Source organism: Carcharhinus amblyrhynchos, chromosome 11 (assembly GCF_965287045.1).
Source record: "Carcharhinus amblyrhynchos chromosome 11, sCarAmb.v2.hapA, whole genome shotgun sequence".
Lineage (NCBI taxonomy): Eukaryota > Metazoa > Chordata > Chondrichthyes > Carcharhiniformes > Carcharhinidae > Carcharhinus > Carcharhinus amblyrhynchos.
Window position 1 is genome coordinate 87,826,960 of NC_137334.1, and position 17,213 is coordinate 87,844,172.

At 47.2% G+C, this 17,213-nt stretch overlaps 1 protein-coding gene across 1 annotated transcript in view; it reads left to right on the forward strand.

The window, feature by feature from the left end:
* The first annotated feature begins 10,404 nt into the window (after positions 1-10,404).
* slc49a4 (solute carrier family 49 member 4) overlaps positions 10,405-17,213 on the forward strand; it is a 67,181-nt gene continuing 60,372 nt past the window's right edge. Inside the window, exon 1 of the mRNA XM_080199510.1 lies at positions 10,405-10,761. Within this exon, the coding sequence (XP_080055636.1) occupies positions 10,488-10,761 (274 nt within the window). The 5' untranslated portion in view covers positions 10,405-10,487. The remainder of the gene's footprint in view (positions 10,762-17,213) is intronic.

Here is a 17,213-nt window from a genome sequence, read left to right on the forward strand (position 1 = left end):
GGGTCACATCCCCGTGCCTGACCTTCTGGAGGCCCCCCCCCGCCGCTTTACTCCAGCAGGGTCAGGCTGCCAACTCCCCTATAGTAAATCCCGCCGGAGTCAACCACTCCTGGTGGTGGACTGAGACACTAGCGGGTCCAGAGATTTTAGTCCTGGGTCTGCAAATAATACTTAAAATATATTTAAATGATGATTTGAATAAATTGTGCAGCTCCGCGCCGATTTCTGATGTGGAGCTGATGGTGCTGAAATTCCCCTTATCGGAGATGTGAGGAGGTGTTGGCACTCAGCAGGGAGCCTGTAAAATGGCTGCTGCCTGAGTCTGCCAGCCATCTGCACTACAAAACCAGGGGGCTGGGAGATCCACCGCCGATATCTTCCCTCACCATTGCGTTAATTTCCCCCTTCACCCTTCCCTTTTTGTCTGTCCTTCCTAAATACTGAATACTGCTGGGCATTCATTCCCTATTCCTGGTCGCTCTGCAGCCATGTCTCCATAATCCTGACTATATCATACCCAATTACATCTACTTTCTCAATTAATTCATCCACTTTATTACAAATGTTCTGCACATTAAGGCACAAAGCCTTAAGGCTTATCTTTATATCATCATTTATCCCACTCCCACTATTTTTCACTGTGACCCTGTTTGATTCTGACTGCTGATTTCTCTGCCCATCACTTTTCTTTTTCCCCTTTCTGTCTTTCATTCTTGTACTTCATTCCACCCCCTCTGACTCCGTGCATAGACTCCCATCCCCCTGCCTTTTAACTTTAAGACCTCCCCAACCACTCTAGCAAGTATTCCCCTAATACTCCCACTCCTCCCCTGGTATAACCTATTCATTTTGAAGAGGTCCCTTCTCCCCCAGAGCTTGTCCCAAGAATTTGAAATCCTCCCCCTCGCACCATTTCTTCAGCCATATGTGATGTGGAGATGCCAGAATTAGACTGGAGTGGGCACAGTAAGAAGTCTCACAGCACCAGGTTAAAGCCCAACAGGTTTATTTGGTAGCACGAGCTTTTGGAATGCTGCGCCTCACCTGATGAAGGGGCAGCTCTCCGAAAGCTCGTGCTACCAAATAAACCTGTTGGACTTTAACCTAATGTTATGAGATTTCTTATCCAGCCATATATGCATAGAATCACCGAGCTATCGAGATTTACAGCATGGAAACAGGCCCTTCAGCCCAACTTGTCCATGCTGCCCTTCATCCAACATATCCTACCATTCCTACTCGGACTAGCACTTGGCATTGGTAGTAATCCTGAGAATCCTTTAAAGTCTGACTTCTCAACTTACTTCTTAACTCCTCATCTTCTGGACCTCACAAACTATTTCATTTGTACCAGTGTGCACCACAACCATTGGATGTTCGTCCTCCCCCTTCAGACTGTCACTCAGAGACTTCCTTGACCTTTGCACCAGGGAGGCAACATAGCATCTTGGAGTCTCATTTGCAGCGGCAGAAATACCTATTTATTCCCCTTACAGTTGAATCCCCTATTGATATCGCATTCCCACAATTTTTACTTCTCCCCTGCGCAGCACAGCCAACCGTGGCATAATGAATTTGGCTATTTCTGCTTTCCCCTGAGAGCCCATTCCCCTCGATAGTATCCAAAAAGGTATTTCTGATTTGCAGGGGAATATGGTAGTCATGATGTAGAGATGCCGGCATTGGACTGGGGTAAACACAGTAAGAAGTCTCACAACACTGGGTTAAAGTCCAACCAGTTTATTTGATAGTAAGTATTCTGTAAACTGTGTGTGACTTTATATGCCCTTCTCTGATCAGAACCTTCCACACACCTGACGAAGGAACACCGTTTCCGAAAGCTTGTGGGATTACTATCAAATAAACTGGTTGGACTTTAACCTGGTGTTGTGAGACTTCTTATTGCAGGGGAATAGCCACAGGAGATTCCTGCACTGCCTGCCTGGTCCTCTCGGTCTGTCTGATGGTCACCCATTCCTTTCCTGCCTCTGGAGTCTTAGCTTGCAGTGTGACCATCTCTCTATATGTGCTATCCACGATGCTCTCTGCTGCGCAGATGCTCCATAGTATCCCTAGCCACTGCTCCAGTTCTGAAAGTAGTCATGATGTGGAGATGCCGGCGTTGGACTGGGGTAAACACAGTAAGAAGTCTGACAACACCAGGTTTAAGTCCAACCGATTTATTTGATAGTAAACTCACAAGTTTACTATCAAATAAATCGGTTGGACTTAAACCTGGTGTTGTCAGACTTCTTACGCAGTTCTGAAAACCAGGCTTCCAGGAGCTGCAGCTGGACAACACTTCCTGTACTCATGCTGGTCCCGGCTTCCCACATGGAGCACAAGGAGCACATCACTGCTTTGAGCTCTCCTGCAATGATTTACCCCTTTAAATTAAACCTTTGGAAGGCGCATAAAATCAATTCCCACTGTGTCTCAAATTGCCAATACTCACATTCACTCTGGCTGTGTGTTACTCAGGGTTGTGCTCTCTCCCACTGCTCATGCACAAACATCACTGACACTCCAAAATATTGGACCACCAATGGAGTGCTTTTGAAGGGGATTCATTATTGTACTGTAGGAAATGTAACAGACGATTTATACACAGCAAACTCTGACAACATCAATGTGTTAGTGACCAGATAATCTGTCTTTGATTGGCAAATAATACTGATGATATTTGATTTTTGACGTCTGCCTGAGAGGGTAGACAGGACCTCAGTTAATAACTCATTGGAAAGATGAACGGCTAGGTTCTCCGGCCTCCCAGCCGCATATTTCCCACTAGTGGGAGGTGGCACTTTGTTTGTTAATGGTGGGATTCTTCCGTCTCACCGCTGTCAGTGGGAATTCCCATGAACATCACCCCACCTCGGCGGGAAGCCTGTGGGCGGGGGTGTGGTGCTGGCGAGACCGGAGAATCCCATTGGTACGAACGGCTGGAGAATTTCAGCCCACATTTCTGACAGTGCGGCATTCCCTCAGTACGACACTGCCCAGATTTTAATGCTGGAGTCTTCAAGTGGGCATCATGAACCTCTGACTCAGAGGTAAGAACGCTGTCTCCTTAGACAGAGCTGACTCAGCACAATGGAGTCTCTACTGAAAAACTAATGAATCAGCTGCAGCTAAAATCATGTGAATGATGATTCATATATTATCTTATTGGGCAGCGTGGTGGCGCAGTGGTTAGCACAGCACCAGGTACTGGGTTCAGTTCCGGGCTTGGGTCACTCTCTGTGTGGAGTTTGCATGTTCTCCCTGTGTCTGCACGCTCTGATTTCCTCCCACAATCTGAAAGACGTACTGGTTAGTGCATTGACCCAAACAGGTGCCAGTCTGTGGCGACGAGGGGGATTTCACCGTAACTTCATTGCAGCGTTAACGTAAGCCTTACTTGTGACTAATAAACCTTAAATGTTATCCTTAGAGCAAAGGAAGTTCGGAGGAGATTTCACAGAGAGCATCCAAAATCATGAATGCTCTTTGAAAGAGAAGAAAGTGTATCTACTGGCAGGCCAGTAACCAGGGTACACTGATTTAAGATGCCTGGCAAAAAAAATTGATTTGATTTGATTTAGTTTCATTTCATTTCATTTATTATTGTCACATGTATTAGTATACAGTGAAAAATGTTGTTCTCTGCGCGCTATTCAGACGAAGCGTACCATTCATAGAGAAGGAAACAAGAGAATGCAGAATGTAGTGTTACAGTCATAGCCAGGGTGTAGAGAAAGATCAAATTTGTGCAAGGTAAGTCCATTCAAAAGTCTGAATTGATGCAATGAGACATATTTTAACACAATAAGTCCTTGGAACCTGGACTGCCTGAAGTTTGAAGTTTATTTATAAGTCGTCACAAGAAGGCTAACATTGGCACTGCAATGAAGTTATTGTGAAAATTCCCTAGTCACTACACTCTGCTGCTGCCTGTTTGGGTACATTGAGGGAGAATTTAGCACGGCCGATGTACTTAACCAGCATGTCTTTCAGACTGTGGGAGGAAACAGGAGCACCCGGAGGAAACCCATGCAGACACAGGGAGAAGGTGCAAACTCTGCACAGATAGTGACCCAAGCTGGGAATTGAACGCGGGTTCCTGGCGCTGTGAGGCAGTAGTGCTCACCATTGTGTCAAATAAACCTGTTGGACTTTAACCTGGTATTGTGAGACTTCTTACACTGTGATGAAAACAGGCTCAACAGTAAACATTCAAAAAAAGAATTGGATAAATGCTTGAAGGGTGCGGGATGGGGATTGGGGGAACGGTGGGTGGAAAACACGGAGAGTGTGTGTTTGTGTTGGTGGGACTGATTGAATAGCTCTACCAAAGAGCCAGCACAGAGAGAATGGATGATACAGTTCCTTCTAAGTGTTATCATTCCATGTACGCAATTGTTCCGGGCGGCATGATGGTACAGTGGTTAGCACTGCTGCCTCACACTGCCAGGAATCGGGTTTGATCCCCAGCTTGGGTCACTGTCTGTGAGCAGTTTGCATGTTGTCCCGTTTCTGCATGGGTTTCCTCCAGGTGCTCCGGTTTCCTCCCACAGTCCCAGGTTTAGGTACATTGACCCAAACAGGCACCAGAGTGTGGTGACTAGGGGAATTTCACAGTAATTTCATTGAATTGTTAATGTAAGTCTTATTTATGACTAATAAATACAGTTTTATTTTGGAAGGATTTAGTGGGAATTTGTGGGAGAGGTGGTGAGACAAAGAGAAGTAAGTGAGTGGTGCTTTTTGATTCCTGGGAAATTTGAGCCATTCACAAGTGAATCTTCATTTTCTTGCTCAAACTTTGAACAAATTGATACAAATTTTTAGTTGATATCTGAGAAGTCAAAAAGATTTGTATGTAATATGGATGCATTTGACTTGTGATGTGTTTTATTACACACACTGTTATGTACCAAGAAATAAACTCCGGTAACATTCTTTGCATGACAGAACATCATAAGGACAGTCATCGCTGACTGTTCCTCTATTCAAGGATGACGTCAGGATCACAGGTTCCAGCCATGGGTCATCATATGACTGAACAGGCTGATTTTCAACCCATAGATCTTTCGACACACGGGGATAGAACTTCCCACAAGGAAGTAGGATGTGGAGTGCAGGATTCTATTCCTTTTTTTTCTCTTCTCTGTTGCTGCTTTGTCTCAGCATTAAGATGTCATAACTCAATGTATGTGGACATTAAAAGCATCGAGGATAAACAGGAGGGTGACAGGGATTAGCTATGAGGAAAGGTTGTTGACAGCAGAATTGAAGGAGAGTTTTATTTGTAATTACAAAGGATTTTGGTAGAATGAAGAGACTCAAACTATTTCCTCTGCTTGGGCAATCTGTGACAAGTCACAACAATTTAAATCCTCACTGAAAGCCAGGGAGAAGTTAAGAGAAACCTTTTCTACAGAGGGTTGTTCAAGCATGAAATGCTTTGTCACAAGGACATTGCATTACTTTAAGGGAAATGTTTTATTCAGAGGTTATGGGGGAAAAATATCATTCAATACATCCTGATAATTCCATCCTCACCCAGATGTTTATTTTAATTCATACATGGGATGTGGGCATCAGTAATGAGCATTTGCAGGATATCCTTAATTGCCCTTGAGGGAATGCTGGTCTTCTTCAGTAAACTCAGGGCTTGCTTGGCCATTCCTGAGGGCAGTTAAGAGTTAACCATGCTGCTGTGGGTCTGGAATCACATGTAGGTCAGACCAAGTAAGGATGGCAGATTTCCTTTGCTAAAGGACATTCGTGGATTGAATGAGTTATGACAATCTGGAACTTATTGATACAAGCAGATAAGCTTGTCTATTATGGACAAACGATAACAGAAGATGGTCGATACAATGCTGACGTCAGAAGGATAGAAATTGTCAGAAGTAATTTGGTAAAGATGAAGGATGTTAACATTAAGAAGACTCACCTGATGAATGAGCAGCACTCCAAAAGCCCGTCATTCCAAATAAACCTGTTGGGCTTTAACCTGTGTTGTGAGACTTCTTACTGTGCCCACCCCAGTCCAACGGTGGCATCTTATAAGAACATAAGAACATAAGAAATAGGAGCAGGAGTAGGCCATCTACCCCTTCGAGCCTGCCCCGCCATTCAATAAGATCATGGCTGATCTGTCGCTGCTCAGTTCCACTTTCCCGCTTTCTCCCCATAACCCTTAATCCCCTCTCTCATCAAAAACCCATCAACCCGCGTCTTAAAAATATTTAGCGAGGCAGCCTCTACCACTTCAACGGGCAGAGAATTCCAGAGATTCACCACCCTTTGAGTGAAGAAGTTCCTCCTCAACTCCATTCTAAACCGCCCCCCTTTTATCTTGAGGCTGTGCCCCCTAGTCCTACTGTCTTTTTTGAGCGGGAAGAGTCTCTCCACCTCTATCCTATCCATCCCATTCATCATCTTATACGTCTCAATGAGATCTCCCCTCATTCTTCTAAACTCTAACGAGTACAAGCCTAATCTATTCAGCCTCTCCTCATAGCTCAACCCCCTCAACTCCGGTATCAGCCTAGTAAACCTCCTCTGCACTCCCTCCAAGGCCAAAATATCTTTGCGCAGGTGCGGCGCCCAAAACTGCACACAGTACTCCAGCTGCGGCCTCACCAATGCCCTATACAGCCGCAGCAAGACCTCCCTACTTTTATATTCAATCCCCCTCGCTATGAAGGCCAGCATCCCATTCGCCTTCCTGACCACCTGCTGCACCTGCAAGCTGGGTTTTTGCGACTCATGCACAAGGACCCCGAGGTCCCTCTGCACCGTTGCCTGCTGCAGTTTTTCGCCCCGTAAGTAATAGTACCATTCTTCCTACCAAAGTGGACCACCTCACACTTGCCAACATTAAATTCCATTTGCCATTTCCTGGCCCATTCGCCCAGCCTATCTAGATCCTTCTGCAGACTCTCCACACCCTCCGCACAATTTGCTGTTCCCCCAATCTTGGTGTCATCAGCAAATTTCGACACCCTGCACTCGGTTCCCTCCTCCAGATCATCTATATAAATGGTAAAAAGCTGAGGCCCCAGCACCGACCCCTGGGGCACTCCACTAGTCACCATCCGCCAATCCGAATAGCACCCGTTGACCCCCACTCTCTGCCTCCTATTTGACAACCAATCCTCTATCCACGCTAACACCACAACAGCATTAAGAAAACACAAATTTGTAACCAGGGAAAAGTTCATAAGATGCTACCTGCCCTATCCTCTTCCCTGTATGCCTCAAAAACCTAGACAATAAATAAAGATGTGTTGAAGAAAATAGAGATCTTTGAAATGCTAAAGATGTGGATTCTAAGACCATAAGGCAAATGAAGAGATACTTGAAATTGCAAGAGTGATATTTGAAAAGAAAACATAGTATTTTTCTCATTTGATCCGAGCTGAAAAGCTACTGGGGCCAGAGGGCAAAATGGAGGGTAGCAGAAAGAGGGTTTGACCTCGGCGTAACTGGATGATAGACATCAAAGAGTGGTCACAGACAAGTTACAGTGGTTGTGTGACAACAGCAGATGACAGACAAGTGTGACACATCATGGTAGTAGATCTCTTGCTATCAGTAGCGAGAGGCAGCAGCAAATGCTACCCACATTTTAATGCAAGATTTATTTTATTTCAGTCCCAAAGAAGAGTCACGTTAACACTGCCACTTTACAACGTCAGGGAACAGGGTTCAATCTTGACCTTGGGAAACTGTCTGTGCAGAGTTTGCACATTCTCCTTGTGTCTATATGGGTTTCCTCCAGGTCATAGAATCATAGAAACCCTCCAGTACAGAAAGAGGCCATTCAGCCCATCGAGTCTGCACCAACCACAATCCCACCCATGCCCAACTCCCATATTTACCCACTAATCCCTCTAACCTACGCATCTCAGGACACTCAGGGCAATTTTTAGCATGGCCAATCAATCTAATCTGCACATCTTTGGACTGGGGTCGGAAACCAGAGCACCCGGAGAAAACTTACGCAGACACGAGGACAACGTGCAAACTTCACACAGACAGTGACTCAATAAAAAGTCTGACAACACCAGGTTTAAGTCCAACCGATTTATTTGAAAGTGAATTTACGATCAAATAAATCAGTTGGACTTAAACCTGGTGTCGTCAGACTTTTTACTGTGTTTACCCCGGTCCAACGCCGGCATATCCACACACAGTGACTCAAGAACATAAGAACATAAGAAATAGGAGCAGGAGTAGGCCAACTAGCCCTTCGAGCCTGCCCCGCCATTCAATAAGATCATGGCTGATCTGTCGTGGCTCAGTTCCACATTCCCGCCCTCTCCCCATAACCCTTAATCCCCTCTCTCATCAAAAACCCATCAACCTGCGTCTTAAAAATATTTAGCGAGGCAGCCTCCACCACTTCAACGGGCAGAGAATTCCAGAGATTCACCACCCTTTGAGTGAAGAAGTTCCTCCTCAACTCTGTTCTAAACCGCCCCCCCTTTATCTTGAGGCTATGCCCCCTAGTCCTACTATCCTTTCTGAGCGGGAAGAGTCTCTCCACCTCTAACCTATCCATCCCATTCATCATCTTATACGTCTCAATGAGATCTCCCCTCATTCTTCTAAACTCTAACGAGTACAAGCCTAATCTATTCAGCCTCTCCTCATAGCTCAACCCCCTCAACTCCGGCATCAGCCTAGTAAACCTCCTCTGCACTCCCTCCAAGGCTAAAATATCCTTGCGTAAGTACGGCGCCCAAAACTGCACACAGTACTCCAGCTGCGGCCTCACCAATGCCCTATACAGCCGCAGCAAGACCTCCCTACTTTTATATTCAATCCCCCTCGCGATGAAGGCCAGCATCCCATTCGCCTTCCTGACCACCTGCTGCACCTGCAAGCTGGGTTTTTGCGACTCATGCACAAGGACCCCGAGGTCCCTCTGCACCGTCGCCTGCTGCAGTTTTTCTCCACGTAAGTAATAATCCTTCCTACCATTATTCCTACCAAAGCGGACCACCTCGCACTTGCCAACATTAAATTCCATTTGCCATTTCCTGGCCCATTCGCCCAGCCTATCTAGATCCTTCTGTAGACTCTCCCCACCCTCTGCACAATTTGCCTTTCCACCAATTTTGGTGTCATCAGCAAATTTCGACACCCTACACTCGGTTCCCTCCTCCAGATCATCTATATAAATGGTAAATAGCTGAGGCCCCAGCACCGACCACTGGGGCACTCCACTAGTCACCATCCGCCAATCCGAATAGCACCCATTGACCCCCACTCTCTGCCTCTTATTTGACACAGTAAAAAGTCTGACAACACCAGGTTTTAGTCCAACCTAAAACCTGGTGTTGTCAGACTTTTTACTGTGTTTACGCCAGTCCAACGCCGGCATACCCACATCTTATTTGACAACCAGTCCTCTATCCACGCTAACACCCTACCCCCAACTCCATGCCCCCTGACCTTCTGTAATAACCTCTTGTGAGGTACCTTGTCAAACGCCTTCTGAAAATCCAGAAAGACCACATCCACCGGCTCTCCTCTATCCACCGCCCTAGACACATCAAGCCAGGAATTGAACCCAGGTCCCTGGAACTGTGAAGCAGCAGTGCTAACCACTGTGCTACCCTGCCGCCCCACTGTGCTATCATGCCACCCCAAAAACACTAGTGAACCCGATGTGTTTTTCTGACAATTGCTTCACAGTCATCAGCAGATTTTTAATCCCAGATTTTTTCAATCTAATTTAAATTCAATCATCTATCATGGCAGGATTCAAACCTATGCTCCCAGGATATCTGCTGAGTTTCTGGATTAATAGTCTAGCGAAAATACCTTGAGGCCACTGCCTCCCCTAGGTGCTCCAGTTTCTTCCCACACGCCAATAATTTTTAGGTTAGGTTGATTGGCCGTACTAAATTGCACCTTAGGGGAATTGCACGATACATATATGGGGTTACGGGGATTAGGCTTGGGTGGGATTGTTGTCAGTGTAGGCTGGATGGACTGAATGGCTTCCTTCTGCAGTTTAAGGATTCTATGATTTTCTTCACAGATGCTGCCAAACCTGCTGTCCTTTTCCAACACTTTTAATTTAAATAGTTGAGTTTGAAATACCCAGTTTTGTGGTGGGATTTGCACTGGTGCCCTGGAATACAAGCTGCCAAGAATCCCATCCCAACCACAGTCACAAACCCTGGCTAACAAGTGCATGGCTGAGAGAAGGTAGGCAGCGCGCATGCGCATAGATGAGCCACGGCTGTGACGCAACCTAGTGCGGGCGCAAATGACGTAACACGTCGCGGATGGAGCGCGCTGGTCTTCGCCGCAGCGCGAGTGACGCAACGGTGTGGAGCGCGAATGACGTTATTCCGTCACGGCGACGCGAACGACAGTGGCGCGCATGCGCGCAGAGGAGGTCTGGACCTGGTTTGGATCGGGGAGCGCGGCCGGCCGGTAACCGGGGCAACGATCCGGCTGGAACCGGGGCCGGAGCGATGTGGGGCGGCGAGGAGGAAGGCCAGCCGCTGCTGGGCCCGGCTCCCGCTGTCTGCGCGGCCAGCCGCCTCTACCGGCGCCGCTGGCTGATCCTGGCCGTCTTCTCGCTGCTCGGCTTCATGCAGGGTCTCCTGTGGAACTCCTGGGGCCCCATCCAGAACTCGGCCAAGCAGGCCTTGGGCTTCAGCACCCTGGACATCACACTGCTGGTCCTGTGGGGCCCCATCGGCTTCCTGCCCTGCTTCCTCTTCATGTGGCTGATGGACAAGAAAGGTAAGGGAGGGAGGGAATGGGGGGGGGTGGGAGGGAGGGAATGGGGGGGGGTGGGAGGGAGGGAATGGGGGGGGGTGGGAGGGAGGGAATGGGGGGGGTGGGAGGGAGGCAATGGGGGGGTGGGAGGGAGGCAATGGGGGGGGTGGGAGGGAGGAGGTATGGGGGGAGGGTAAAGGGGAGAGATGAGAGCAGGAGGAATGTGAGGGGGCAGGGTGGTAAGAGGGGAGGGATGGTGGGGGGGCAGGGTGGTGAGAGGGGAGCAGGATGGTATGGGGGGGCAGGGTGGTGAGAGGGGAGCAGGATGGTATGGGGGGGCAGAGTGGTGAGAGGGGAGCAGGATGGTGGGGGGGCAGAGTGGTGAGAGGGGAGCAGGATGGTGGGGGGGCAGAGTGGTGAGAGGGGAGCAGGATGGTAAGAAGGGACGGATGGGTAGGGAAAGGAGGGAGGAGGCAGGAGGGATGTGAGGTGGGACAGGGTGGAAGAGGGGAGGGATGTGAGGGGAGCAGGGTGCTAAGGGGGAGGGATGCTGGGAAGGAAGGGACAGTGGAGACATGAAGAGAAGGGTGGCAGGGAGGGAAGTCGGGTGGAGCTGTGGGAAGGTGGGAGGAGAGGATTGGTGAGAGGAAGGCGAGAAGGAGAGTTAGAAGCATGTAGTGGGAGAAAGTGTCAAGGAAGCCATATTAGGAATTTGTGGTTCGTGTGGAGTGGTGGCGAAGACGCTGAGGGGCTGGAGGCAAACTATTGGATGCTGTGTCTCGCACAAGGTGGAAAACTCATCCCCAGTGTCTTGATCAATACCATCCCACCGGCAGTACCACCAAAAAGATTATCTGTGATTTTTCATCTGTGGGAGATGCATTTGTGTAAATTGATTGTTGTGTTTCCTGCATTATAGCAGTGAGTTTACTTCAACTGCACTTTACTGGCTATAAACTTTGGGACATTCTGAGGCTGTGAAAGGTGCTATAGAAATGTAAAGATTTTTAGCTGAGTTGCTCAAATGTAATGTGCAGTTTACATATGAAAATCAACCAGGAAATTGTAAGCCAAATGCAATTCCCTAACTTAGTCTGACAGCAGCCATGGGTTTTTAATTTAAATAGTACATGAAAGTCAAAGTAATCTTGTATTGCTACCTCTATTGTTGCGTGTTCACATTCAAAAGTTTGATACATATTTCTAATTCCTGTGTTTTGGGGAAAGGAGGAGGGAGGGGAAATCAAGTATTGTACAGACAGAGAGTTTTGAGAAGCAAGTAGCAGGCATTGCTATTCAAGTGTACTGTTGAGTGGGAAGAATGTGAGACTTCTTGGGGATGTCATGCAGCTGATGTGTTTTTTGTGGGTTGTCTTTTTAGAATGTGTTTAACAAGTTTGCAAACACTTGCATCACGATAAACATCTTCCGCCCTATGTGAACATGAGTTAATCCAAATCTGTTTCCTATATCAGTTTGCATTAAGTCCTTTTCGCCTATTGCCATCTCTGCTTACTGACTTCCATTGGCTCCTGGTCCAGCACCGATGCCTTGCAAGGCTGTGTTCCCAGCCTCTTACTGTACTCCTTATACACCTATGACTATGCGGCCAAATTCTGCTCCAACTCAATTTTCAGGTTTGCCAGTGACGCCACCATAATGGATCAGATCTCAAACAATGACAAGACAGAGTACAAGAAAGAGGTAGAGAATCTGTTGAAATGATGCAATGACAATCTTTCCCTCAATGTCAGTAAAACAAAAGAGAGAGTCATCAGGGAGGTAGTGGAGGACATGTCTCTGTGTACGTCAACAGGAATGAGGTGGAAATGGTCTAGAGCTTCAAGTTTCTAGATATACTGATCACCAACAATCTGCACTGGTCCCTCCACACCGATGTTTTAGTTAAGAAAGCTCAGCAGCACTTGACTTTCTCAGGTGGCTGACGAAATTTCACTTGTCTGCGACAACTCTCATCAATTGGGTGTAGGGTGATGCGGCGGCGCGGGCTCGTTGGGCCGAAGGGCCTGTTTCCCGTGCTGGGTTATTCTTTGTTCTTTTTTTTTTATTTGTCCAGACACACCATAGAAAGCATTTTTTTATGGTTGTATCACAGCTTGATATGGCTCTTGCTCTGCCAAGACAGCAAGAAATTGCAAAGGGTCGTGAACGAAGCCCAGTCCTCACGCAAACCAGCCTCTCATCCATTGAGCTATGAGGAGAGGCTGAATAAACTAGGCTTGTACTCGTTAGAGTTTAGAAGAATGAGGGGAGATCTCATTGAGACGTATAAGATGATGAATAGGATGGATAGCATAGAGGTGGAGAGACTCTTCCCGCTCAGAAAGGACAATAGGACTAGAGGGCACAGCCTCAAGATAAAGGGGGGGCGGTTTAGAACGGAGTTGAGGAAGAACTTCTTCACTCAAAGGGTGGTGAATCTCTGGAATTCTCTGCCCGTTGAAGTGGTAGAGGCTACCTCGCTAAATATTTTTAAGACGCGGGTTGATGGGTTTTTGATAAGAGAGGGGATTAAGGGTTATGGGGAGAGGGCGGGAATGTGGAACTGAGCCACGACAGATCAGCCATGATCTTATTGAATGGCGGGGCAGGCTCGAAGGGCCAGATGGCCTACTCCTGCTCCTATTTCTTATGTTCTTATGACTCTGTCTATATTTCCTGCTGCCTTGGCAAAGTAGTTAGCATATTCAAGGACCCTACGCATCTGGACATACTCTCTTCCATCGGGAAAAAGATACAAAAGTCTGAGGACATGTGCCAACCTACTCAAGAACAGTTTCTTCCCTGCTGCCATCAGACTTTGAATGGTCTAACCTTGCATTAAGTTGATCTTTCTCTACGCCCTAACTACAACTGTAACACTATGATCTGCACTGTCTCGTTTCCCTCTCCCCTATGTATACTATGAATCATATGCCTTGTCTGTATTGTGCGCAAGAAACAATACTTTTCATTGTATATGAATACATGTGGCAGTAATAAATAAAGTCAAAATCAAAGCAACATGTCTATTTTCTAATTCTCATCCTTGTTTACAGATTTGTTGGTCCTCCCTATCTCTCATCTCCTCCAGCCTTTAAAGCTCTGTTGCTCCAATTCTGGCCTCTTGCAAATCCCTAATTTTATTTACTCCACCATTGGGCTAAATGAATTTGAGTCTCATTTATGGGATGTAAGCTGGGCCAGCATTTATTGCCCATCACGAGTTGCTCTTCAGAAGTTGGTGGTGACCTGCCTTCTTGAACCACTGCAGTCCCTGAGGTGTAGAAACACCAATTATGTTGCTGCCGAGGGAGTTCCAGGATTTTGACCCAGCAACAGTGAAGGAACGGCAATATATTTCCAGGTCAGTGTGGTAGATGACTTGGAGAACGTCCAGGTGATTGCCCAGTTATCGGCGGCTCTTGTCCTTTTAGATGGCTGTGGTTGTGAGTTTGGAACGTGCTGTCCAAGGAACCTTGGTGTGTTGCTGCATTGCGTCTTGTAGATGATACACACTGCTGTCTCTGTTCACTGCTGGTGGAGGGATTGAATATTTGGAAGGGTTAGCAATCATGCAGGCTGCTTTGTCCTGGATGGCATAGAGCTTCTTGAATGTTGTTGGAGCTGCACTCATCCAGATAAGTGGAGAATATTCCATTACACTCCTGGCTTATGCTTTGCAGATGGTGGACAGGCTTTGGAGAGTCAGGAGGTGAGTTACTCGCTGCAGGATTCCTAATCTTTGACCTGCTCTGGTAGCCACAGTATCCATATGGCTAGTCCAGTTTAGTTTCTGGTCAATGGTAAGCCCTTGGATGTTGATAGTGGAGTATTCCACTATTAGGGGTTCCACTTGCAGACACGCAGGGCAGGGGAGGTGTAGGAGGATGCGGCGGCGCGGGCTCGTTGGGCCGAAGGGCCTGTTTCCCGTGCTGGGTTGTTCTTTGTATTCAGTGATGATAATGCCACTGAATGTCAAGGGATAATGGTCAGATCCTCTTTTGGAGATGGTCATTGGTTGGCACTTGTGTGGAGTGAATGTTACTTGCTCCACTGGCCCTAACTTGTAAGAACATAAGAAATAGGAGCAGGAGTAGGCCATCTAGCCCTTCGAGCCTGCCCCGCCATTCAATAAGATCATGGCTGATCTGTCGTGGCTCAGTTCCACTTTCCCACCCTCTCCCCATAACCCTTAATCCCCTCTCTTATCAAAAACCCATCAACCCGCGTCTTAAAAATATTTAGCGAGGCAGCCTCCACCACTTCAACGGGCAGAGAATTCCAGAGATTCACCACCCTTTGAGTGAAGAAGTTCCTCCTCAACTCCGTTCTAAATCGCCCCCCCCCCTTTATCTTGAGGCTGTGCCCCCTAGTCCTACTGTCTTCTTTGAGCGGGAAGAGTCTCTCCACCTCTATCCTATCAATCCCATTCATCATCTTATACGTCTCAATGAGATCTCCCCTCATTCTTCTAAACTCTAACGAGTACAAGCCTAGTTTATTCAGCCTCTCCTCATAGCTCAACCCCCTCAACTCCGGTATCAGCCTAGTAAACCTCGTCTGCACTCCCTCCAAGGCCAAAATATCTTTGTGCAGGTGCGGCGCCCAAAACTGCACGCAGTACTCCAGCTGCGGCCTCACCAATGCCCTATACAGCTGCAGCAAGACCTCCCTACTTTTATATTCAATCCCCCTCGCTATGAAGGCCAGCATCCCATTCGCCTTCCTGACCACCTGCTGCATCTGCAAGCTGGGTTTTTGCGACTCATGCACAAGGACCCTGAGGTCCCTCTGCACTGTCGCCTGCTGCAGTTTTTCGCCGCGTAAGTAATAGCCCTTCCTACCATTATTCCTACCAAAGTGGACCACCTCACACTTGCCAACATTAAATTCCATTTGCCATTTCCTGGCCCATTTGCCCAGCCTATCTAGATCCTTCTGCAGACTCTCCACACCCTCTGCACAATTTGCCGTTCCCCCAATCTTGGTGTCATCGGCAAATTTCGACACCCTACACTCGGTTCCCTCCTCCAGATCATCTATATAAATGGTAAAAAGCTGAGGCCCCAGCACTGACCCCTGGGGCACTCCACTAGTCACCATCCGCCAATCCGAATAGCACCCGTTGACCCCCACTCTCTGCCTCCTATTTGACAACCAATCCTCTATCCACGCTAACACCCTACCCCCAACTCCATGTCCCTCGACCTTCTGCAGTAACCTCTTGTGAGGTACTTTGTCAAACGCCTTCTGAAAATCCAGAAAGACCACATCCACCGGCTCTCCTCTATCCACCGCCCTTGACACATCCTCATAGAACTCCAGTAAATTTGTCAGACACGACTTCCCTTTAATGAAACAGTGCTGCGTCTGCTCTATCAAGCAATTCCCTTCAGGATGCCTCGCAATTTCCTCCTTAATGACGGATTCTAACATTTTACCTACCACAGACGTTAAACTAACCGGCCTATAATTCCCCGCCTTTTGCCTGGCACCTTTCTTAAACAATGGCGTAACATTAGCCGTTTTCCAATCCTCCGGCACTTCCCCGGAATCCAGCGACGTCTGGAAAATAACCACCAAGGCATCCACTATCACCTCCGCCATTTCTTTCAGAACCCTCGGATGCATTCCATCCGGTCCTGGGGACTTGTCCACAATCAGCCCCTCCAGTCTGTCGAGCACCGCCTCTCTAGTAACAGTAATGTCATTAAGACCCTCCAGTCCTACCACCTTTCCATCACTTGGAATTCTGTTCTTAAACTTCTCTACGAGAACACGAGAATTAAGAGTAGGGCATTCGGCCCATTTGAGCCAACTCTGCCATTTGATAAGATCATGGTTCATCTGATTGTGGCCTCAACTCTACTTTCCTGTCTGCCCTCCTTGATCCCCTTGTCAATCAGATCTGATCTAACTCAGCCTTAAATATATTCAGTGATTCAATCTCCACTACTTACTGGGGAAGTGAATTCCAACCCTTTGATAGAAAAAAATTATCTTAAATTCATTCTCTCTGTCTTTCTGTCTCTGTCTCTATCTCTGCCTGATTTCTTGACCAGGTTGTGATTGTAAATGGCTATTGGTTCTCAATTGTCTCGACTGGCTAAAAAGTGAAATAAAGTAAATGAAATGAGAATGAAATTAAAAGAAAATTTTAAACCAACATTTCTGAACAATGTCAATGTCCTCTGTCCTAATATAATCTTGCCTGGCCCAGTGTCACATTTTAACAGTCCTGTAAAGTACTTTGAGCTGGTTTACTGAGTTAAAAACACCATATAAATGCAGGATTGTGTTCCTTTTAAAATAGTGTGACTCAGGCTCCCCTTAAGTTTCTGATTTAAAATAATGGTAGTCCTATCTTGCTGTCTTGGAGCAGCCTGTATCAACAGAATAATCAGAAGTTGCTGAGGTTTGCTGTTCATTGATGAGATTTTGCTTTCCTTCATAGTTACAGCTGGACCCATTTT